This window comes from Curcuma longa, chromosome 16 (assembly GCF_044706935.1).
Source record: "Curcuma longa cultivar G26 ecotype Majalengka, Jawa Barat chromosome 16, ITB_CL_G26_1.1, whole genome shotgun sequence".
Taxonomy (NCBI): Eukaryota; Viridiplantae; Streptophyta; class Magnoliopsida; order Zingiberales; family Zingiberaceae; genus Curcuma; species Curcuma longa.
The window spans coordinates 11,000,205-11,024,443 of record NC_133876.1 but is presented as its reverse complement, the minus strand read 5'-3'; the positions used below and the strand labels follow the sequence as shown (position 1 = coordinate 11,024,443).

The following is a 24,239-nucleotide window of genomic DNA, read 5'->3' as shown; positions in this document are numbered from 1 at the left end:
CTACTTGCTTATACATGTTATATACCATTTTTACCTGATACCTGTTTAGTTCCTTAGCATGTTGATACTTGCATGTGCATATGGATTCATCATAGTAGTGATATACCGTTCTTTATTGGGCATTGTCTATTCACTAGATATACCTTGTATGCATTAGCGTCATGCACCATCCTTGCATGATTGCATGCTGGCGGTCGTCGACTCCTTTGTAGTTGAGTCCGTCGCCAGTTACATGGTCTGCACACACTGCCACTCATGGGTTAGTGGTACATCAGGAGGGTGTGTGCAGTTGCTCTGTCATGCTCCGCTCGGCCGCTCAGGGGTAGTGGTTCCGCAGCGTGGTAGCATACAGGGATCCCTCCTTCGCATCGTGACACGAGGAGATGAGAGCTTTGCTCCCCCATATTACTTGGGGCAGGAGGATAGGTGTACTCCGACAGCATCCTGTCCACTCGGTCACTCAGGAGCAGTGATGGCAGAGTGCACAGTTGTCACAGCCCTACCCACTCGACCTCACCATCGTGGTGACGTTAAAAATCATCATTCTTTTCAGGTCATTGCGCTGCTAGTCCCCTATCGAGATTCTATTAACTTTTTTTTAATGACTCAATTGACTAAACTCTAAGAAGATCAGTTCATTCTGATCGAAATTTTTTATTGATTATCAAGATAAATTAAAAAATACACAATTATCCTATCATCCTGGGATGATCAATTTGATACTACGAAAAAATTTTATCAACCATCAAAATAAATCAAAAAGTACAAATACATAGTTGTCCTATCAAAAGTGGTCTCAACATCTTAAATTTAGAAAATTTTATCCCAGTTAAAAATTTAATATAATCATTATCATTTTCATATTATTATAAAAATAATTATTTTTTTATAAAAAAGTGAAATTTATCATTCCAACAGTCTCATATTGTCATCTATGAGAAGGTAAATTGAGAAATTATAATTGATCACGAATAATTATCTTTTTTTTTTAATTTATAATGAGGTGTTCTAAATTCGTTTGACTAGTTTAAAGATGAATAGTTTGTTTCGGTCGGATAAATTTGAAGCATGATTTATATATTCAAAAAACGATTTTCAAAATATTTACCCTATTTGAATTTAAAATTTAATCCTTTATTATTATTTTTTGAATGTTTTATATCGATCTTTATTTTTAGTTCAAAATTCTGTGCATTAATAATTAACTGATTCATAAATTGATCTTTCAATATAAATGATTCTAATTGAAAGTAAATGATTATAATAAATAAAAAAATAATAAATCTCAGTCAGTCTTATGGACTCAATTCTTGAGGATGGTCAATTCGATCCTATGGAAGTTTTTCATCGACCATCAAGTAAATCGGGAAGCGCATACGTATTTAAATAAACAAATCGTGAGAGAAGAAAAGAGTCTTTTTCTTTAAACATTAAAAGAATTTCATTCTAAACGTTAAAAGAGAGTTCGTTCATAAAAATAAAAATAAAAACCCCTAAAATCCTAAATTTATATACGTATTTAAATAAACTTATAATATAAATGCTACATCAATTATAAAATATTAAGAATTATTTTATAAAAAGTATTTAAAAACATAAATTCTATTATACATTTAAAAAATGTTAAAGAATATAAAATTAGAAAACATTATAAATTTTTAAAAAATATATATCATAATTAGATAAAGTGATACAAAATTCGTAACAATTATTTTTAAAAAGTGAAATGTAAATAAGATAATATGAAATTTTTGATCAAAGATGTCTATATTGAATGATAAAATCCCTTCTCATGCCCAATTGGAAGGGATGACAATATGTGTTTGTTAGGTGTTGGGGGTGTCAATTCGGATGGATCGGATGAGTTTAGATCAGGTCAAAGAAAGAGTATTAGAAAAAAATTTCAACTTAAATCCAATCGTGATCCAAAATTATAAATATAATCCCGATCCAAAAATTATAAATCTGAAATCAAATAACTTGACAAACTCAAATAACCTGGCCAACTCGATTAAAAAAATCTTTTATTATTTTTAAAATAATTCTTCACTTCTATATCAATAATTCATCATTATCATATTAATCTTTTGTCAATGATGCATATAAAATATCTTAATTTTCAAAACAAAATTTGATTTAACCTCTTTTTCATCATAAATTTGAATCAACCGCGTCAACCCGAACCCAACTTGACACAAAAAATTTCAAGTCAAATTTTGGGTCCAACTCAAGTTGACCCAAACTCTAAAATTCTCAATCTATAATTCAATATTTTTTAAGTCAACTCGGGTCGAATTAGTGGGTCGGATTCATTTTTGACACCGTTCATTAGGTGCTCTATTTTTTATCCATTTGATCCCATAAGAGTTTATCATTAGCCACCAGAATAAATTAAAGAAGTGTTCAATGTTGAGATCATTGACAACCGACCTCCACGACCTCCACGATCAATCTAGTAGAGCGACATGAATGCTCTATTTGAGTATTAAAACTTGATATGACTGCCTCGCGAGGTGATAGTCTGATCCATCCAAATAATAATACTTCATATTATTTTTTATAATTTTTTTCATGAAATAAAGAGTATATATATATATATACTCCAATTAAAAAATTGAACGGTGACTATATTGATCCACGCACATTTAAAGATAATTATCCAAATTTAAAAATTTTCATATTTAATTATTTAATTGGGTTTAAAAAAATATATAACTGAGACTCCAAAGGACTATATTGATCAAGTCAAAGATATATCATGGAGAGTCTATGTTAATCTAGTCAGAGATATATCATGATAAGTTTCTTATTCACCTCCATGTCACTGCCGTATCAATTATTAAAAGAACTAATTTGTTTCTAAACTAAAAAATATATACTTCCCTTTAATTTTTATTTTAAATAATTATTTTATAATAATTTATCGTAGAACACTACGTCAATATGATCCACGCACTGCTACAATATTCCAAATTCTTTTTTTTTTAAATTTAAAAAACACATTCCCCACCTCAACTTGTAATTTGGGGTATTGACTGTTGACCATAGAAACCAAGTAAGATATTCAAATAGTCAACGCGAGCCATTCGTGTTCGTGGAATTCCGTGCATGGTTTCTAACGTGGAACGTTGACTTCCGTAACGTACGACAAAACCCCAAATTAAACGATCAAATCCCTTAGTCGAGCACAATTCCAAACGCATGAAATTAGTGCCTTAATCGATTCAACCAAACAATAATTTTTGCTCACATAATTCCGTTGACTAATATATCTGACTTACATTATCGTCTCACCAACGACTCGGATCCAACACGATTCACTAGATCAATCATATCCGATATCATAGTTTGTAGGATCGTAATTCTATACCGAATTAATTTGAGATTAGAATAGATCCGTTGGGATTGGATTATAAAATTATCCGATCTTACTAAAAAAATTTTAAATTTTAATTTAATATTTAATAGAATGATGAAATTAATTGATAAGATTAAATAATTTGATATTTAGTAAACTTTTTAAAGAATATATTAAATTAAATTATTAATAATATTATTAATGATATTAATGACAATAATAGGATGAAAAATATATAGAATAGGTAAATATAATTTATTATAATTTTAAAATTTTAAAATAAATTAATATATATTTTAATAGGATAATTCGATTAGGGTATGAGGAAATCTGTTTCATCTATCTTATTTAGTTTGGAGTTTATTTAATCAATTAACTAAGGTCGTTCATCGTGTTGTGCTCTCTCTCATCCACGTGCTCGTAGCTTCCCTCACCAGCGTGCTGGCCACCGTTGCTTCCCTCACCCGCCGTTGCTAGCTGTCAGCTAACACCTTTTCCTCTTTTTCCCATCATAAATAGTCGAAGAAAAGTCAGAGTCGTCCATCGGAGATAGTCCCTGCCGCAAGAAACTAGTGATGCTCAACTGCCCAAATTCGTGTGCACCCATCTACATGCCACTGATGTCATCTCATCACACACGCTCGTGTGCCACCTCGGCTTTCTCAGCCCATCGACGAGGACCCCCTCCGCTATCGCAACTTACCAATGAGGATGTTGTGTGGTTGTCCATGGTTCCAACGTGTGTGAAATCACTCATAATGTGAAATCGGTATGATCTCATTAATCTTGTACAATTTCAACGATCATATTCCAATTCCACTGCAAAATCCAATCTCAATCTATCCCGGATCGATTTATTGCTTCTAGGTCATAGGATCATACGATCCTACAATCCAGATTGCGATTGTACCTATCAATGTCGTGACCCAGACACCTGCGGTTCGATCTCCAGTTACAGTGTATTTGCAGGAATTTTTCTCCAGATGGGGAACGCAATCAAAGAATGTTGACGTTTGGACTGGCCGTTGCGTGCACTTCCCGATTTACCCTGTGGCCGATGGAAAACTTTCATGAGGCCGAATCGGTCACCCCAGAAATAGTCAATGGGACTAACTAGGTTTATCAAATTTTTTTTTTATAATCCTAAACCCTGATCCTAATCCAAAACGCCACGCCCATGATGACGTCAGTGCCTTCGATGTTGACTAAATTTTTTGACCCCACATTGACCGTACGTGCATTTCCTCGAAATTCAACGAAATATACCGATCAACGCCGGGATTTCACTTGCACTAACCTCGATCGGCGACGATCGCAAGGCGTGTGCTGATTAATCGTCTCAATTTTAACCACAAACAAACTCCAACAATTATTGCTTACTTCTGAAGTAGAATTCGAACACAAAATTATTTGAAAAATAATATTATAATAATTTATATACAATCGTCAGTTACGTTCGCCGGTGGCGAATCCCGGCGGCGTCCACCGGCGCGCCCTTCCTCCTGTTACCGGTGATCCTCTCACAGGAAGGGCACAGTACGGACACAGCCATCGCCTTCGCCAGCTGCAGCAGCTCCTTCTTCAGCCTCCGGTTCTCCTCGTCCAGCCTCTCGCAGCGCCGCCTCAGGTGCTCGCACTCCGCCTCCATCTGCCTCGTCTTCGTCCTCGCTCGCCTGTTCTGGAACCACACCTCCACTTGCCGCGGCCGGATGCAGAGCCGCTCGGCCAGATCCTGCTTTTGCGCCTGCAACGACGACAGCCTCAACGATCAAATCCAAGCACAAAAATAAAATTAAACCACGATCGAGTTCAATTACGTACCGTATCGAGAGTGCTGCGCTCGCCGAAGCTTTCCTCGAGCAGCCGGACTTGCTCCCTCGCGAGCTTGAGCTTCTTCTTCCTCCCGCAAACTGTCTGCCTCTCGCTGCTGCAGTTGCTGGCTGCTTTTCCAGTACTGACGACTTCTTCGTCGTCTTCTTCCTTCAACCGAACCGGAAACAGAGCATCGAAATGGAGCGTAGCAGTGGGGTTTCTGGTGCCGATTCCGAGTGCAAGCCTGGTGTCGAATTCTTCTTCCCCTTCCATGAACTGAAACAGGGGAGGAGGACGATCGAGCGAGGACAAATCAGTTTGGCTGGAAGAAGAGAGACATGGAAACAAAGACTTTATAGAGAAATCAATAATCAATGTTTGAATAAACCATTAACTCATCAGCCCTTAAATTTCCTGGCAGTTTCCTGAAGAATTTTTTTCTTATTAAAAAAAAAAAGAGTCAAGTGACAAACATGCTTGATCGATCAGTTTCTGTCAGTGCAGAATAAATCTCATTTATGCATATATTTAATTTTGACATGGTTCATTTACTGTCATGCAGATGATTGTTGTTACTAGAACACAGAATCTAAATCTTGAAGAGAAAGATTTTGGTGAAGCAATGAGTGCATGCATGCATGCAGCAGCAGCAGCTGCTGCTGGTGGGTCCACCACCTGCAACCCTAACTCCCAAGCAAGAACTCATGATTCATCACCAAACACCATTATTATAACGTATGAGGAAGAAAGGTTGTGGACCTTAATTGTTTGTGTATGCTCCATTAGATGATCTTAACTACGGCATTAACATCTCCTTCATGGCATTAGATGAGAGTTGAAGGCTAAGGATTTGGAGGAAGGAGACATGATTTTGGATTATGATGGACCAGATCTTTCTTTCTTCATGGATACTGATCAGTTGAAGAAGACTCTGAGTTACACTTGCACAACCTTTTTTGACTAGTCAAGAACATGATTGATCTATCATTACTGGTATTGCTAAGTTATCTATAAATATAAAAGAAAATTACTTGTTTAGCTTTGCCTTTTTGTTTTTCTGAAAAAAATATTAGTACAGAATATAATATTTTTTGAAAATCAAAGGTATGCATAAGTCCGAGATCTATTGACTAGTTAAGTGAGTCACTCCTTAAAATCTACTATCAATCTCCTTCAAGAGATGGAGAAAAGCTCGTAGGTAAATTTTCTCTTATAAGAGAGTATATGAATGGTAACAAGAGAAGTTATCAAAAAGCTTATATATAGAATATGAGCCTTCTCTTAATCCAAAATCTTTGAAAATCGTTTCCTTTCCTCTTTTGTCATAGTAGTATGTCACTTAATTTTGTGCATTATTGTTGAAAAAAAGACACCTAAGAGTTATATAAATAAGGCTTCAACAACTAAGTTTTGAATACTTTCCAAAGGTCTATAGATTAGTCAACTAGACAAATTTCCAATCAACTATCCTAGTGTCTAATCAATTGAATTCTAATCTAGTCGATTTGAGCTCGAATATATTTTTATTATTCTCTATGCAGAATGCTTTTAATCAACTCATTCCTTTAGTCAACTAGGGTCACTTCAAGTCGATATAATTTATTCAGAGATTCTAACTTTACTCAACTTACAACCTACTGTCTCTATGTAAACCACTTGTTCCTTTATTGAAAGCTAATACATTACCACCCTAATGACATTTCTAAAATGTGAACCCCAAGATTCTAGTCTCTCTCAATCTCTAGTAACTAATTTGTCTACTAGGTCTTCTAGTTCTATGACAACCTACCAAACTCGCGGTTAACTTTAATCTTACGAGCAATCTAGAAGACCTCTCGAGCTTCTCGGTACCCTAATGACATGATTATTGGGGTAACATGTATTAATATCACATTCTTACTCCTGTTCTAATGGGAATCTCATTCCACTTTGGTCCTTTGCTTTGTTCCTGCCTAACAAGTATGGCCTTTTTCACAATCCCTGTGTACACTATGCATAATTCTGAGTGTTCTTTCTGATTCTCGACCAGGAGCTACTAACTGAATTGTTAGGAATTTTATTGCCAAAACTTCAAATAGTCCAAACTTGAAGCCTTCTTTCTCATCCTTTAAGAACTGTGACAAGATAATAATTAAAACTAAATTATTCAACACCAGAAATTTCTCAACATGACTAGTTCTTTATAATCTTATTACAAGATAGTCTCCTTGGAAACCACTGTGGATCCTACTTACATTTTTCCTTTTTCTAGCTCAGCTGAAGCGAAGATCGGATGCGCTTCAATTTATTTGTTGAATGTCTTCCACTGGATAGGCATCAGAAATTCTGTTAAGACAAGTTCATGGATGATCCATAGGCTTAACGATGTGCTACGAAAAGTAATTGAATATTACCAACCATGTTACTAGTTTATTTAACAAAAGGAAGGCCAGATGGAACTCTTCTTGCATATTCCGCATACAGTGAACCAAAAAACTGCCTCAAGAAAAATTCTTCATATCTGTTCCTCGTTAAGGACCAAACTAGAATTGTGCAATTTCTTTGAACCGCAAAATAATGATGCTCAATCAATCAGGTTTGTAGCTAAAAAGCCAAAAAAGAAGTATATAGAAATAGGCAAAAGATAGAAAATAATTCCTTCACAAACAGGATACGGTATCCGTGTGTAGAAAAATCGCCAAACAACAGCTACAAAACCAATGAAGGAGACTGGATTGCAGAGCATAACCTGTGTTCCAGCTGCCCAAATGAAGAATCCAGAATAGCCAGGATGGCGAACAAATCTGTTTCTCAGATATAGTGAAGATACAAGGAAATCTTAGTTACTGATCTTGATAACATGAGAAAATAGATGAATATTTGAAAAGTATGCTCTTGAAGAATTAACGTATATAACATTATAAATCAATTCCAGGACTGAGTTCAAGATATTCAAAGAGTGATTCACAAGATATGAGACTATGAGTTGAATCACTGGCCATCGGAGGAGATTCAAGCTAACAGACTGGGGAAAATAACACATCTGAAACCATAATTGAGCATTTGCAAAGATATCTTCGCTGTTTTTCAACAAATGAACAATATTCTCCAATAAACGGACAGTTATTTTCATGCATATGAAAATAATGTCCTAAGAGTTGATGAAAATCTAGTTAATGTAATCACAAATGGAGTTGTTCTCATTTTATCCAATAGTTCATAATTGATTTCAACACTGCTAGCGTCAGCATTGAATTGAGACGAATGGTGGATAAAATCCATGTAGTTGACCCGTGATATTGATAAATCATGCGTTACCAGATAGAAATTAACATGTAAGAAGAACAAATTCTAAGTTGTTCAAATTGATAAGTTAAGCACTAATAACACTTGTTCTTCCCATGTCCTTTCGTCTTTAGTTATCAAATACTTTTCTTCTTGAAATATCCACACGAACAAAAACAGATAAATTGTCCTAGCCTGTGCTGGTTCTATCTGATATATCATTCATTTATGAAAATTGTGTTATATGTAAATCTAATTTCTTATTCATAAAGAAGAATTACAAGCCCTAGTTCCACTAAATAAATAGATTGTTGCTTGAGCCAACCACAACAAAGGAAAAGTAATATGCTCTAATTTTGGTACTAAAATAGAGACAAGCCATCACATAAATGCATTCTAATACCTGTAAATACCATGAGTAATCAATTCATGATCATCCTCATAATATCTTCTTATCATATGTGTGAACGACCGGCCAGCAGTAAGGATGGCAGCTTTACGTATAAACTCTCCAAATAGCACCATCATAAGTCCAATATTACTAACCAACCAATGCTCTTTTAAACTCGGAAAGAAGTGAAACTCTATAGCATATTCCATCAGTGCACAAGTCATCGCAATGAGATAATGCTGGCTAATCAAAAGTGCTGCACAATAAGCATATTATCAATGCATTAATCTCTCAGAATGAATTAGCAAGAAAATCACAAGAATAACCACATTTTGATCCTCCAATTTCATGAAAACATATATAGGAATACAGAGACCCATTGTGTTTTGATAAAAAAAAATATTTCAGCATAGGCACAATATCTTGGACAATGGAATTATTAAACAAGGTCATAAGTTCCAGAACTTTTGAAATACAGACGCTTTAAAAGATTATGTGCTCAGCCTCCATCATAAAAATCAGTATAAGCTTCTACCATTTTTACGTGAATTAAAGGCCAACAAGAGCAACAAACAATTCATGGATTAAAGATGTCTGTTAGTTGAACTAAAAACAAAATATATATGCTTAAATGAGATATACTTACCAAATTTACAGTGGAAGAAAAACTATTTAACGCCCGATTATCACAAAGAGGGTCACTTTTTCCAATGGAAAATTCACAACATCATTAAACCCAAAAAAAACAACAAAGTGAAATGCATAAAAGACAGAAAAAGAAAGAAGCCCTAATAATTCAAGTCAAAATTATATAAAATCTCATGCACGAGTTAATAGTTTACCTCTACACATGACTCCATACATATATACCAAAATAGAAATTGTTTCTAGCAACATGAACAAACATTTTACTGTCCAATAATTTTCAAATTCAAAGGTGAACTCCTCGAACCAATAAGTATAGAAACTAACAACTCAAGATGTACATACACAGAGAGGGAATAGAGCTACTCACAGCTGAGGGTAACACTGGACTGGCCATGGAAGAAGATAGCAAGCATGTATTCAGAGGAGTGGAAGCAGATGATGGCAACAAGGAACTCCAATAGATGCCAGGAAGCTGTGCTGGTCATGGGAGCTGTCAGCATTAGTTGACCAATGTTTTGAGACTTGTAACCCTTTCAATCAGGTGCAGCATCAGGAAAAGGAGTACAGGATTAGGTTACTCGGGCCTTGGCTTCCATATTTCTATATCTATATATACATGTAAAGCAATGTTTAATGTGGAATACGAACCAAGCAAGGAAATTACTTGAAATTGGCTAAAAATTTGGAATGAAAAAGATTATCATACAAAATCAATCGCACAATTTGATTCAACAAAATACTACTCATAAGAGTGATTAAAAAAATCTGCAAGATAACCTCAAAGTATTAACAAGGGAAACAACCAATCTCACAATTAGAAAGCGGATGAGTAAACAAAAATTGGGAGAAGGAAGAACACTTAAATTCCAAACTTTACATATTTTTCAGCTTTATCCTTCTGAAGGTTCAAGTGATGAATACTTCTGAGACCAAATAGAGAAATACAACAAATATACAAAGAAGAATTAATGAGACAACCTTCTATTTAGTTTCAAGTCAAGACAACGAAGCTCCACAATTCCTTTGTTCACCTGAGTTTCACATCCCTTTAAATCTGTCCAAGCACCACAAAAATCTCCTCTCCCTAAGTGACACCTCCACCCCGACGTTCTCTCCCCCTTGGCAGGCATCAAATCCTATAAGCCAGAGCCCTACTATTGATAAGTTAAAAATTTTAAACACACATTTGTTTAGTTTTCCTCTAATAAAGAAAAATATATTTTAGTAAGAATAATCCTTTGGCAACCACATCAAAACATTATGATTAGATTTTTAATTTGGTACCTGATTGCATCAATACCTACAACTTCCTCCCCCAAACGCTAATTGTTCCCCGCTTAGCTCACGTCATTGAGCCCTCCTTGTGTCGAGCTTCGCTACATAGCTCCATTCTTCTCCCTTGAGTTTCTCTTATGCCCCCTTACTGTTGGCGGTTGCTACAAGTCTAATTGCAACAAAGTTTTTCCCTGATGCTGACTACTTAGGTTGCTACTCCGGCATTTTCAAAAGCCCCTAGCAAGAGGACCCTACCGGAATCTTCCTAGACCTCTATTATATGGTGAGTTTCCTAAACCTCAATTATTTTAATGATGCACAGGGTAAGCTAAAAGGAACATTCAGGAGCACCCACTTGAATGAGAACTCAAACCCCACTGGCTCGCCCCAAAAATCTATAAGCACCTCTAACTAATTGATCTACATAGAAGCACCTAAATTGATGCATTACATTTGAATTATATAATGCAGTTAATTTAATCAAAAATAACTAAATACTCATCTCCACCCTCCTATGAGATATGCTCAAGCATACCACTAGAGTTAAGCCTTTTATACAAAAGGTGAGTAACCCAACATTAACAAATGTCTAAAACAGAAACTATCTAAATAAGTTTGCATACAAAGTTAGTAGTATACAAAACATAGAACTACAATAACTATACTAAAAATCATAAAAGGAAATTCAATCCATTAGGCATCATACAATATATTAGAATATGCTTTTCTATTTGCGGACCTTAAACGAAAATAATAGTGATGCTATAAAGCATAGAGTTGATTATTACATAGCCCTTCCTGAACGGTCACAATACATCATCAATCTCAAAGGTTGGAGGCACCATTTGTCCGCAAACAAGCAGTAAGCTCCCACCATGAATTCAAAATGAAACCAAGGGAATAGATATGAGGTCTCACCGACAGCAAAGCAAGGGGTGTCAACTCTCGAGTGAGAATGTTGTGCTAGGGAAGTAATTGTCAATCCCAACCGAAACCACAAGGCTGTTAACAATTGCCTTGGCAGAGGCTAGCAACAAATTCTCAAAACAAAACTGGAAGGAAAAAAAATTAAAGTGGATGGTGACGATGTGTGTGTAGGTTGACATGAGGGGGGAGGGAGTTGTTGGGTTGACTACAAGAAACTCACCAACAAAGATTCCAACAGGGGTCAACCTAGGTAGCTAGTGTCAGGGTAAAACTCTTACAGCTGGACCAACAACAGCAAACAATAGTGAAGGGGCCTGAGAAACTTGAGGGAGAAGAGGCGCCTTGAGTAGCTCAGCGCAACTAGGGAGGGCTCGACAGTGTGATTTCTTAGTAGGGGAACAGCTAGGCTTTAAGGGTGGATGTCACAACGCTTGACTAAAGTGTTGCAAGGGGAGGAAACCTCACAGAAAGTTCACAACAATGGAGTCATGTAGGCTATGGAAGTTAGGTCAAAGGAGTCTCACATGAGGGATAGAAAAATTCATTTATGTTGTGTTTATTTCGGTGAAAGAAGATCAATTCCATGGAAATGCACAATTTCTACTATGAGCCATATTCCTCCTTGTTTACTCTAGCACATCCGCTAGCAAATTGAAACCTGCAAAAATCCATTTGGCTCCTATGTTTTTCACCAAACTATGGGCATAATTAGTTGGGAAGAGAGGGAAAGCTCATTCTTGATGTGGAAAACCCATTTTACCCTTCATCCATGTTGGCTCCCAGTTTTGCAAGAAGTTGGCGATGGTAAAAGATCATGATCAGTAAGGTAATGGCTGCAGACGACGGACTACAAGCTGAAGAGTGAAATCTCATTTGATCAAAAATATTCAAAAGTGAAATCTCATTTAATCTGAAACATTCACAAACAGAATTGAGTCATCCATTTTTTCTGAAATCCAAAGTCATTGAACACATGTTTCTATCAGCATTATTTAATCCGAGTAAAACTACACATGAGGGTAAAAGTATAACTTTGATCTCTATCCAAAGTCACCAAGAATCTCTACATCCTAATCAAATTAGAAACCAGAGAACAAATAATGATCAAAAAGAAGAAACCAAAACAAATTGGGAATCCAAAATTGAAACAACTAAATGGCTGCTGAACAACTGATCTGCCTTCTCTTCCTTTGTAGCAAGCATCTATGCTCTTCTACTTTGCATTGATCTCAGATATAGACAGAAAATGGGAAATCCCAGCTGAACTAGATGTATAAATTCCCAAGGGCAATTTAATCATCTCCATTACAATTCCAAATGTCACTAACTGGTGACACAAAAGCATAAATATAAAATTGAGCAGATAGTCGAACTAGATGAGCTATGTATCACTAGTTTAGGGATCAGACCAGTGTCAAACATTCGAACTGCCTGTTGAGCTGGACATTGATCTGGTAGAGTCCATTAGTCAAACCAACCTAGATCCATCAAGATCATAAATCCCAACTAAAATAATTAAGTTTTTTTTTTTTCACAAGGGCAAGTGAGTGTTTTTTGGATTAGAAAGAATATATGCATGTACCCTCTGAACAAAATCTTTTGAAAAAAGTCTTCATCTCCTCTATCAGCTCATAATCCAAAAATGAAAAGCTGAAAAGACAGTACAAACTATTCACATGTATTCTACAAGGTGCCAACAAAACCTATCTTTCCATCCATCATCTCATTTGATTTAAGCTCAGCTGAAACAGTTTTGAGACTCCAATCAATTTTTATGTTTCACACAACACAAACAATATGAGAACAATGCACCACAATCAACATGAAAACACTGTAAACAGAATCCAAAACCAAACACAATTCAAAGTCAGTTTTCCAGAACCAGATCCAGATTATCCATCCATGTGACCATAATATCACATTCAAATTCATATTCAAGCCCAGAAACTGAAATCAGATTCAGTTTGAACCTGAATCTTCTCAGGTTCAAAACTTCATAAATCATTTCGAATTTCCCAGATTTCCATCCATGTGAACAAGGAAATCAGGGATATAAATTTGGAATGAATAGATCATAGGCATGGACGACCTGCTGTGGCAACGGTGTGAGGCCAGGAGGAGGAGGACGGTTGCGCGTGGACGAATGCACGATCGACGACGTGTGGGACCGCCGGCGTGCGCGAGGTGAGGAAGAGGACGTGAGGTGGTAGAAGATCTGCCGACTTGGTGATTCTCCGGTGATGTGGCCGTGAGTTAGGTGAGATGTAGGAGTCAAGGAGATCAACGATGTCCGACGCCGGCGGCTTCTCGCGATTGGTGCTCGCCGGTTGGTCCTCTTCGTTCGGGACTCGGGATCGGGAACGGGAATGCGGAGAAGTGTGTTTCGGTCGCTAGGGGTATATATATATATATATATTCATGGGGAAAAAAACTACGATAATCTAAAATGAGTATTTCATTTTTTTAATTGACCAAATTAAATATGTTTTTATTCTCTTTCCTAAAGTACTCCTTCCTTTTGGCTATTCATTCGAGAAAAAAAAAACTGTGAATTATTTTAGTTTTTTTTTTAAAAAAAACTTAATCTCTTTTATTATTGTCTTCGTCTAAAAATTTGCTTCTGAGTCGCCATTCAATATAGTATATCATATTATTATTCGAGGACATATATATATTCAAGAACATTAGATGAGTAGATAGATGTTCGTTTGAAATTATTCCGAGTTCTTTAAGTCTATTAGTCACCTTTGGATGAAACTGATCGATGGACATTCGTTATTCACAAAATCAAAATTTTGATATCTTTCAAAAATAGAAGTTCAAGGAACTGATTTGTGGTGTGTTGGTAAGTGAGTATGATCGTCGTGATCCTTGTAATGCACTTTTAACATCATTTATCATACTTGAATCAAGTTGGAAAAAATCGTTGTTGTCAATATAGTGTATCGTGATTATGTTTGACGATATGGCAATTCAATCATATAGAAGTTTGTTTAGAATGATTTGGACATCTCTAGGTCTATCAACCACTTTTTAGACGAAATCGATTGATGGACCTAGGACATTCTAAAAATTAAAAATTTAATTTTGTCTATTATAGGAGAGTCTCATCAACTCATTTGTAGTGTCGGATAGATAGTGTCATTGTCATACCATTTACAATGAGGCTCCGATACCATTTCTCAAGACGGGAACGAGTTTAAAAAAATGGATTCAATATAGTGTATCACGATGATGTTTGACGGCATGAGTGTAATAAGGAAACTGAGTCGAACACATAAGAGTTTGTTTGGAGTGATTTGAATATCTCTAGGTCCATTAATCACTTTTGAGACAAAACTAGTTGATGGAGCTAAGATATTTTAAAAAAAATTTAAAATTTATACAATATATGAGTCCTATGAACTCATTTATTGTGTCAGATAGTGAGTATTATTGTCTTACCATTTACAATAAGTTAATACCAATAATAAACTGTAACCCTTTAAGTCGTACCAAGTGTTAAGGGAGGACTATTAGGGTTGGTCTATGATGCTTTATTTCTCCAAGTTCAATTTTTTATGTGATTTGGATCCTGGTGGGTCACAGAGTAGTATTTTTGCTCAATTTCCATGAATGGATTTGAAAGGATACTAATGAAAAAACATGATGCTGTATATGATGAACCTGATGTTTATAACTAGATAATTCAGTAACACATTTCATGGTCCTTATTTGTGAATACTCGTTTGCCATGCAGGAGCTCTCAGGTGAACTACCAGAAAATAAAACTACAACAAAAATATTGCAGCAAATAATCCTACGGACAATATAATTTTAGAATTTGAACAATTTATTAAGAAGAAAATTTTCACAAGGTAAGTACCTTACGCCATTCTTCTCCTTGAAATTCATTGTCATTTGAAACACCTCAAAACTAGAGTTATTAGTAAGGTTGAGCTTCTTGGATTCCTTCCTTCTATATCAATCCTTCTTATTAGAAAGTTGCTATGGATGTAGAGAGGAAGATTCTTTTGTTTGCCTATAAAATACTAGAAATTGTAGGGGTTGTTTGTAAACAAATAATCATAATTGTTGAGGTTTAAGAGAGGATTAAAGAAGCCATTTAAGGGGTTAAATGAGGTAAATAAGCTTTACCTCTAATAGTTGTCATTAAGGTTTAATAAAACAAATTAATATTAATCCCATTTAAGCTCAATTGGATCAGCTAATGAAGAGCCTAAATAAACTGGCCCATTAACCCATAAGCCCATTTAGGATATAGGGTTAAAGGTTACAAATCGGGTTAACCCGTTAACGTTGGGAATTCGTATAAAACCGCGATTCTTCCCTTTGCCGAGCCGTGACCTCTTTCCCTGTTTGATCGCGATTTCGCCTCTGTTCATCTTCGTCTTCTCGATCGCATTAGCTGCCCTCGTCTGTGCCGACGACGAGGAGAGCTGCCGGTGGTTAGGATCTTCGGCCGTCGGACGGGAATCTCGCCGAGGGTGGTTGAGGGCTATCGGGCGACGGCAATCAACGCGAAGCGACAGAGGGGAGAGCGGAGGAATCGATCGGTAAGTGGAATTTCTTGGTTTCGTCGGAATTTCTTGGATCTTTGGGTATATTCTTTCCTATTCTGATGGAGTTTATAGCTTGATTTGCTGGAATCCGATTGAAGGGGTGACGGTGGGTGTCGACAGCGAAGGGGAGGAACCGAAGCTGGATTTAGGGCAAGGCTGGTTCTAGGGCATCCAATTGATCTGAGGTAAGTTTCTTATCTTGATTTCTGGTTAGATTTTGTTGTAGATTAGAAGTTGGGGTTATTCCGTTCATTCGGATTTCAAGGATTGATCTGTGGGTTGGCGGCGAATCTTGATCAGAGATTTGGTCTGGATTAGGGAAGAACGGCTGAAGTCTGAAGTCTAGGGCAAGATCAGCTTGAATCGAGGTAAGTTCTTTTCTAGAATTTGATTAAGCATTGTTTCGGACATGGCTTGAAGGTTGGTTGATGAATGATGCTCTGTTCGGTAGGATTCTGTGGATTTTGGACAGAGAAGGAGGGATTGGAATTGGGCTGATCTAGGGCACGATCGCTTCTCATCCGTTGAGGTAAGATCTTGATTCTAGTTCATCATTGTTTGATGATAGTAGATCTATTGGGATTCAATGAGTTTATGGGATCGGTGTGATTAGGTTATAGGATGAACTGATCTGTCCAGATCTGTTGATTTTGTTGTAAGGGTTGGAATTGATAGAGTTAGAATTGGTCGGTTAGGATTGTGGTGATTGGGTTTGATGAGTTGTTTTACATTTGCTTGATCTATACAGTGTAGGATTTTTGTGTGGTTGATTGTTACTTTGATGGATTTTGATGGACTTGTTGGAGTTAGATGTTGAGGTTGGTTGTATGGTTGGATTTTAGGGTTTCAAGTTGAATCTGATTGGATCTGTTAGTTGTAGCTTGAATTAATGGCAAGACTCGATCAGGCACAATCCGATCAGAGATTAGGTTTTGATGTGGGATAGGTTGGATCCGTTTGGTTAAGTAGGATTATGATCTGTTGTGGGTTTCTGTTGATCGGTTCGGGACTGGTTGATTGGATTAATAGTTGCTTGATGATAGGTTAGTTAGTTTAGTTAGGTTAATTAGGTTAGTTAGGTTAATTAAATTAGTTTGATGTGGGATCCGGTGGATTTGTTTTATTAGGATTTTGTGTTATAGGTTGGTTAGGGTTGTTGAGTTTGCCGATTAGAGGTTGTTGTCCATTTGATATGTGTTGCATATGTGTATGCATATATTGGTAGGTTATTTTACTGCACTTGCTAATAGTTTATTTATTGCATCATCTGTATGTGATTGTTGCACTTGTATGATATATGTTTGTTGCATTATTTGACATTACATGCATTGATTGCATTTGCATGATTCCTATTACTTGTTATACAGTATTGATCTTTTTCTTAGGTATCACTTGTAGAGACTGTATACTTTTGTTATCCCAGTTGATATATCATGTTCTATTCCATAATTCCTGTTACCTGTTGATTAGTAGTTATCTTTTCTTTATGTATCATTGTAGAGACTGTATACCTTTTCTTTACCTCAGTTGATATATCCTATTATCTGTTGATTAGTAGTTACCTTTTCCTTATGTATCCTTTGTAGAGACTGTATACCTTTGATATCTATGCTTACATTCCTTTGATACCTTGTTATATTGTGCACTTCTATTTTGTATTCCACTAAGTATTGTATACTCACTACCCAGACCCTAGGAATTTTCCTTATTCTTCCCCAGGTAGCAGATAGAGAGATTTATTTGGAGCTTGGAGATCTGCCAGGCTGCTTCCATCTCACAGCAGGAGACTTTATGGGTTGGTTTGTATTGATTCTAGTTGTATTCATTATGTGGAGTTATTCGTGGACTTGTATTAGTATTTGAGATTGTGCTTATTGTGTTCTGGTTCTAGTTATGTTTTGCTGCGAAAATTTTATATCTTGTACTTGTATGGATTCGTCGTTTTTACATTCTAGTTTTTAGTTGCATGTGTTAGTTTAGTTGTTGTGGCCCTGTAGGCCTTATATCTTATCTGTTATGTATCTGTGTTGTGTGTGGTTGGACGTGTAGTCCATATAACGGCTGTGTTGGCCTTTTTATACACATGTATTCAGGGAATTATCATAGTTACAGGGGAGATGTTGTCGAAAATTTTCGGACGGTCATCTCTCGGACGTGACAATGCCATGTCATATCATCCTTTAATTACAACTTGGAGGCTTCTTTGTTAATTCATGTATCTTTAATCTTAACCTTCATAACTTTGTGTGGAAATGTTCTTCACCAGCTACCTATGCATGCATCTAGAATTGATTTCCATGTCATCCACTGGATCAATTACCTGCATTTTTTTTTTTACATCTATGTGTCTTTGTCATCTTTTCCTATTAACTTTTGATTTCAGTTTGGAAGATGAACCAGACTCAAGAAATTGATCATATGCATCTAAAGGTTTTGTTTGGCTTTTTAAGTGTTGTTTTTAACTCCTTTTATTCCTCGTACCCATCATTTTTATCTTTTAACAGAGCTCAATGTGAGCATTTGATGAGATATATTGCAGTCAAGAATTGTTGATTTAGACTTAAAGAAATCTGGAGCAAGTGGTATGAAAAATGATGATGTAGTTGTTCCTCTACAAGCAATAATATCTCACCAGGATTCTATGAGTTCTTTAGCTATCTCACTCTTCAAAAAAAAAAAAACATAATCATTCATTACATCTGATTTTAGTGATAACTCCTATATTTCTTTTGATTTAGTATATACTCCTCTGAAATAGATAATTCCAAGAATAACTTAACGTGTCTAGAGAATTAATCTGTAATCTTCTCTATGTTATCCTTTATCTTCCTAACATTGCTTTAATCATGAATTTTTTTTAGTTTAGTTTTGCATGTTGTGTTTCTTGAAATTTTTGAGTGGATAAAGATTATGCCTTTGACTTTAATATTCGAAATTGATGAAAATAAAAATATGATTAGATAGTTAAAATAAAAATCCATGAAGAATAATGCTCAAAATGCTACTAATTTGGAGGGTAGATCCAAAAAGAATTTCAAATTTGTACTTAATTGGGTCAGTCTTTTCTTATGAAAAATCTATTAAAGTTAGGTTTTTGTTTATTTCCCCGATTCCAAAAAGCATCAGCTTGTTTTGGATTTCTATTAAATTCTAAGACTTTTACTCTCCTTTTCATTACTAGACTCTAGTGTTAATGTACTTTAAGATGACTTCTATTTGATATTATTCTTCAAAATAACTTGTACAAGAAATCTCTTTAACGTAATAAAGTAGCAACTTTTAATTTGTCTAGCTTGAGCCTGTACATGTTAAAACTTTCTTATCTATATTTTTATCATATTATGAAAGATTGATAATGGCAGAAGCATTTCACTACTATCTTACGGGTGTAAACGAGTTGGGTCTAATAGTGTTCAAGTTTGTTTATTTACTTATCAAACTTGTTTATTAAAAATCTTATCGAGCTCAACTAACTACATTGGTGTCCTTATAAATTAGGTTAAATATTTATCTAAATTTGTTTATAAAATTTTTATGAATTTTATTTATGAACATTAACGAGCTAAGCTCACTAGTGTTGAAGCATGTTTAGTTTATATACCTTTTCATTATTGAACGAATATAAACGAGCTTTATCGACCCAAACACCAAATTTGTTCACTAACATCTGGTACATTTACAACCCTAACTACAAACTCTAGCTTGAGTGAAGGACATATATTTTGTGTCTTGTAACTTGGGATTCTCTTCTTGTCTTTTTTTATTATTATTTTGTTTTTGGTAGGATTGCATGAGAAAAATATTAGTTCATTAAATTTTGTGATATAATGTGTGATCACTTAAAAATTTTAAACTGTCTCATTATCTGTAGGTGTTGAAATAAAGAAGTTCAACATCGTATGATAAATTTTGATGAACTTGTCTCATACGAAGAGTTCGTCAAAAGCTTGGTCTGAATTCTTCAAAAAGAATAATCCATTCAGTTCTTCCTGGAAATATTGAACCTTGTACCTCTACTGTATTTAAAAAAGATTTTCAAGATAATCCATCACCAAATCAAAGACTTAATTATTTAGATGGACACGAGGAAAGTATTTTTAATAAAAGATCCAGCTGTGATATTGCCCCTGCTTTAGCTCAATCAACTAAGATGGAAAACTAAATCTTGCAAAGACTACAAGAGTTAGCACCTTCACCAACAAGAAAATCACCCAAACTAGAGGATAATTCCCTTGATGTAACAATTGCTGATGGTATTCATTCATTTTCAAAATGCCAAGCTCTCATTGATCTTCTCTTACAATTCAAAAGCATATAAACCTACTTTTGTTTGTCTTATTGAGGGTTTTATTAATTCTTTATCTCATAATCAAGAAGGGTTGGAGTGTTTAAGGAGGACGCATCAACTTCTTTCGGAGTCAAATATATAAATGCAGCTAATGATATTAATTTAGTGTTGCAGCTACTACCATACATGGTAATAATGATGTTGATGCTGGAATCTCAAATTGCAAAGCAATTTTTGGGAATCACAAGTAAGCTTTTCAGATAAGAGAATCAGAGGTATTGAAGTTCTTCTGTCATGGCTGAAAATATTGTAATGTATTTCCATATCTAAGTGGTGTTTTTTTATCCTTCCAATTGTATTTAAGATTTTTTTTTCATCATTTTGTTGTTCAGGATAAAGTGATGGATCCTTCATCTCAACTCAAGCATGAAGACGAGTTGAATATTTCTCAGCATAAAGCTATCCCATCAACAAGAACTGAGGGATCTCCTCTAAGTGTGCTTGCAAACTTTCCTTCAACATCTTTATTCTCTAAGGCATTTGATCTAAAGCCTTCCATTGATTCTGTTGCTGAGTATAGCAAGGGTTTTACTTTTCCCTCCATGCCTTCTTCCTTTACTTCTCAACCACCGCCAACACCTACTATTGCATGACTTTTAATTCAGAAGCTTGTGACACAAAAAGAACGTGGTATGACTCCTTCGTTTACCTCAGCGTCCATGGGAGCTAATAGAGCTTTATTTTCTTTACCTATGACAAAGGACAATTCTCACTCTTCTACGCTAGAACATGGCACAAGGTATGGAACTATTTTTGTTTTTTGGTTATGTAATTATTGCTAGGGGCAAATTGTAAATGTTATTCTTTGAACAATATATATGTTTCTATCCCAAAATGCATTCCTTTATTCCCTTTTTTGTTTCTTAAAGAAAGTGAAGCAAGCATATGGTTGGACACTAAGACCTAATGGACTAAATTCTTAGTATAGGTCAGAAAATTCGAGGAAGTACTTGTATAGACAAGATATGCACAAGTTAATATGCTAAATTTCCTGCCTTTGTTTCAGGTACTGTGTATTTAAAAGCTAAAATATTTTTTGGTGTTTCTCACTATGGAAGCTTTTCTTGTGGTTTAATTAAATTTGTCTTACCCATCTTCTGCTATTCCACTGGTGGCGGTTTATGAAATGATTGATAGCATTACTTTCCTTGCTACCAGGTTAAGCAATAATTCAACGTCATATGTAGCAGGTATATTTTCCACCATTCCTACACTCGACTTTGGATCTACATCCTTGATCATTTCTTCCACTTCGGCATCTCAACCATTGAATGAAGTTAATGATACAAATTTGGAAGGAAAACCTCACAATGAATCACTGGTGAATTCAAATAGTTTCGATCATGATAACACTACACTTTTTAAGTTTAGAAGCAAATCCTCTACATCAACTGTTGTGTCTCTATTTCGAAGCACTGATAGTGGCTCTGTTTTAGCAGCAATTAGTCTTTCCAATTCTGCAGTCGGTTCTACTACTGCATCAACTCTTCCTCCAGATAGTAGAAGTCAATCTTCTCTTGTTGCAAAAACATTATCAGATGCAAGCAACAATTTTAATTTCATTTCATCAAAGTCTAATAAGTTAGATTCATTGTATCCAGACAATAGTGCCAACAGCTTGTCTAGTGTTAATGTTACTGGATTTGGTGGAACTTGTGCAACTCAAGTTGAAAGTCCAACCTCACAAAATTCTGCTTCAGCAAGTCTATTCTAGTTAACATATGGGAACAGAGTTAACAGTAGCTTCGATATGGCAACATCCACAGTCCCAAGCTTTGGAAATGATTCTGCTGCTGTATCAAGTCTGTTTCCTAGTGCTGGAGTGAACCAATCTACTTTTTCACCAACTTTATTAGGTACAAGTGACAATAAGTTTAATTTCAGTTCAACAAAAGTTGATAATCTAGCCTCATCAGATCTGCACAATGGTGGCAAAACCTCTCCACATGCTACTCCCCTGGGTTTGCTGGAACTCTTTCAACTCAAGTTGAAAGTGGAAGCTCTGACAATTTAGTGAATCAAATCCTGTCAACATCTGAACACAGAGCTGGCGGTTGTACTGTTTCTGCAACACCCAGTATTTCAAGCTTTGCAATCACTTCTCTTGTATCAAGTTTGTTTCTGCATGCTGGTGGAAGCCAACCAACTATTGCACCAACAACAATATCAGGTGCAAGCAACAACCTTTTCAGTTTTATATCTAAACATAGAGACACTGGCTCCTTCGATACTGGATAACAGCCAACAGTCCTTCCTTAGTGTTATTGTTACTGGATTTGGTCGAACTCCTCCAACTCAAGTTCAAAGTGGAACCTCACTTATTTCTAGCAGCTTGACGAGTCAGTTTCAGTCGTTCATCCCCTCTTCAACTATCGGAATGAAAATTTCTTCCTCAACAAGTTTGGGCAGCTCATTTTTTGGAACAACAATTTCTAATCCTTTCATCTCAAGTTCATCTTTTTCCATGGATGCTGGTTTTTCCAGTCCCAGTACTGCTGCTGCTACTACTACCTTTCCATTGGCAACGATCTCTAATTTGTTTGGTTTGAATTCTAAACCACCAACGTTGCCTACTTTTGGTCTTTTTGTTTCTAGCGCATCTTCTCAAAATTCTGGATTTCCATTTGCCACACCATTTATATTTAATTCGTCTTCCAATTTAGCATCTTCTTTTAGTTCTGCTACTAGTACTTCATCAGTCTGTTCTAGACATCCCACATTTGGCTTGCAGAATTTAGCAGTTGTTGTCAGCATAGCTGGAGACAATGAGATGAGTATTGAGAAAATTGAAGACAATAACCAGTCAGCAGACAGTATGTTTCAACAGTTGGGCCAACCAGGAACTTCACCAGCTGGACCAGTGTTTGGTGTGCCGGTAGTTCAGCCTGCTTCACCAGTCTTTCAGTTTGCTGGTCAACAGAATCTTTCACCTCCAGTTACACCACAATTTCAACCATCTGGCAGTGTAGAGTTCCCTCAAGGAGAAAACTTTGCCTTTGGCAGTGGTGGTGGTGGTGGTGTTGACAAGTCTAACCGCTGAATAATAAGGGTTAGAAAAGATAAAATATCCAAAAAAATAGCATTAAAACACGAAGATGCAATTGCATGGCTTATTCTGAGCATGTCTTGTTTTTGCTCTCTTGTGCAGGTGGTGAAAAGGTAAGAAGCAAGATTTTTGTAATGCTTCAAGCATTGCTGGAAATAGATTGTTACAAACTTGCCATCACTTTTATGTTCCAAATTTTGGTCCATCCTTGGTGAACAACATTGCGATAAAGTTCTTCTACTGTCAGTTCTTAGTGTGTAATATATATTTATATATATCTCATCTTTTAACTTATTCATTAAGAAATTATTAAATATATTTAGTTAATAGATTTGTTTTTGCTATATTATTGTCTTATCCTTATTAAGAACTTGTCTTAGCACTTTTATGTTCCAAATATATTATTAGTTAATAGATTTGTTCCCTCTTCCTTGTCATGTAAATATATGATAGTAAGTCTAGCATTCCTAGACCACCTCACTTTCATATATTTACCAGACAAGGAAGAGGAAACAAATCTATTAACTAATAATATATTTGGAACATAAAAGTGCTAAGGCAAGTTCGTAATGAGGATAAGACAATAATATAGCAAAAATAAATCTATT

At 35.7% G+C, this 24,239-nt stretch overlaps 2 protein-coding genes, 1 long non-coding RNA gene and 1 pseudogene across 4 annotated transcripts; 2 read left to right on the top strand and 2 right to left on the bottom strand.

The window, feature by feature from the left end:
- Positions 1-4,808: 4,808 nt before the first annotated feature.
- On the bottom strand, positions 4,809-5,502 carry LOC141848104 (homeobox-leucine zipper protein HOX11-like). Its single transcript, XM_074736225.1, has 2 exons — positions 5,180-5,502; positions 4,809-5,102 (listed from the first exon to the last, which is right to left on the bottom strand). The coding sequence occupies exons 1-2, from the start codon at positions 5,441-5,443 to the stop codon at positions 4,809-4,811; spliced, it is 558 nt and encodes a 185-aa protein (XP_074592326.1). The 5' UTR covers positions 5,444-5,502.
- Positions 5,503-7,261: 1,759 nt separating this feature from the next.
- LOC141848017 (putative protein-S-isoprenylcysteine O-methyltransferase) lies at positions 7,262-10,065 on the bottom strand. Its single transcript, XM_074736128.1, has 5 exons — positions 9,841-10,065; positions 8,838-9,081; positions 7,825-7,953; positions 7,568-7,670; positions 7,262-7,475 (listed from the first exon to the last, which is right to left on the bottom strand). The coding sequence occupies exons 1-4, from the start codon at positions 9,971-9,973 to the stop codon at positions 7,580-7,582; spliced, it is 597 nt and encodes a 198-aa protein (XP_074592229.1). The 5' UTR covers positions 9,974-10,065; the 3' UTR covers positions 7,262-7,475; positions 7,568-7,579.
- Positions 10,066-13,961: 3,896 nt separating this feature from the next.
- LOC141847058 (uncharacterized) lies at positions 13,962-23,748 on the top strand (annotated as a pseudogene).
- On the top strand, positions 16,037-18,150 carry LOC141848013 (uncharacterized). Of its 2 annotated transcripts, none has more exons than XR_012603447.1 (5): positions 16,037-16,231; positions 16,336-16,422; positions 16,503-16,605; positions 16,689-16,766; positions 17,957-18,150. It is a non-coding gene; the product is annotated as an uncharacterized LOC141848013 (long non-coding RNA). The 2 variants fall into 2 exon arrangements; XR_012603448.1 differs by having other exon boundaries at positions 16,310-16,422.
- Positions 23,749-24,239: the final 491 nt, after the last annotated feature.

What these genes read in the sequence shown, in the direction of transcription:
- LOC141848104 (XM_074736225.1), bottom strand. Translation starts at nt 5,443, where the DNA reads ATGGAAGGGGAAGAAGAATTCGACACCAGGCTTGCACTCGGAATCGGC. An exon ending in AGCGCAGCACTCTCGATACG is followed by an intron (nt 5,103 to 5,179) that starts GTACGTAATTGA and finishes TCGTCGTTGCAG; the next exon opens with GCGCAAAAGCAGGATCTGGC.
- LOC141848017 (XM_074736128.1), bottom strand. Translation starts at nt 9,973, where the DNA reads ATGCTGACAGCTCCCATGACCAGCACAGCTTCCTGGCATCTATTGGAG. An exon ending in GTCCAGTGTTACCCTCAGCT is followed by an intron (nt 9,082 to 9,840) that starts GTGAGTAGCTCT and finishes CTTATTGTGCAG; the next exon opens with CACTTTTGATTAGCCAGCAT. An exon ending in ATTACTCATGGTATTTACAG is followed by an intron (nt 7,954 to 8,837) that starts GTATTAGAATGC and finishes TCTGAGAAACAG; the next exon opens with ATTTGTTCGCCATCCTGGCT.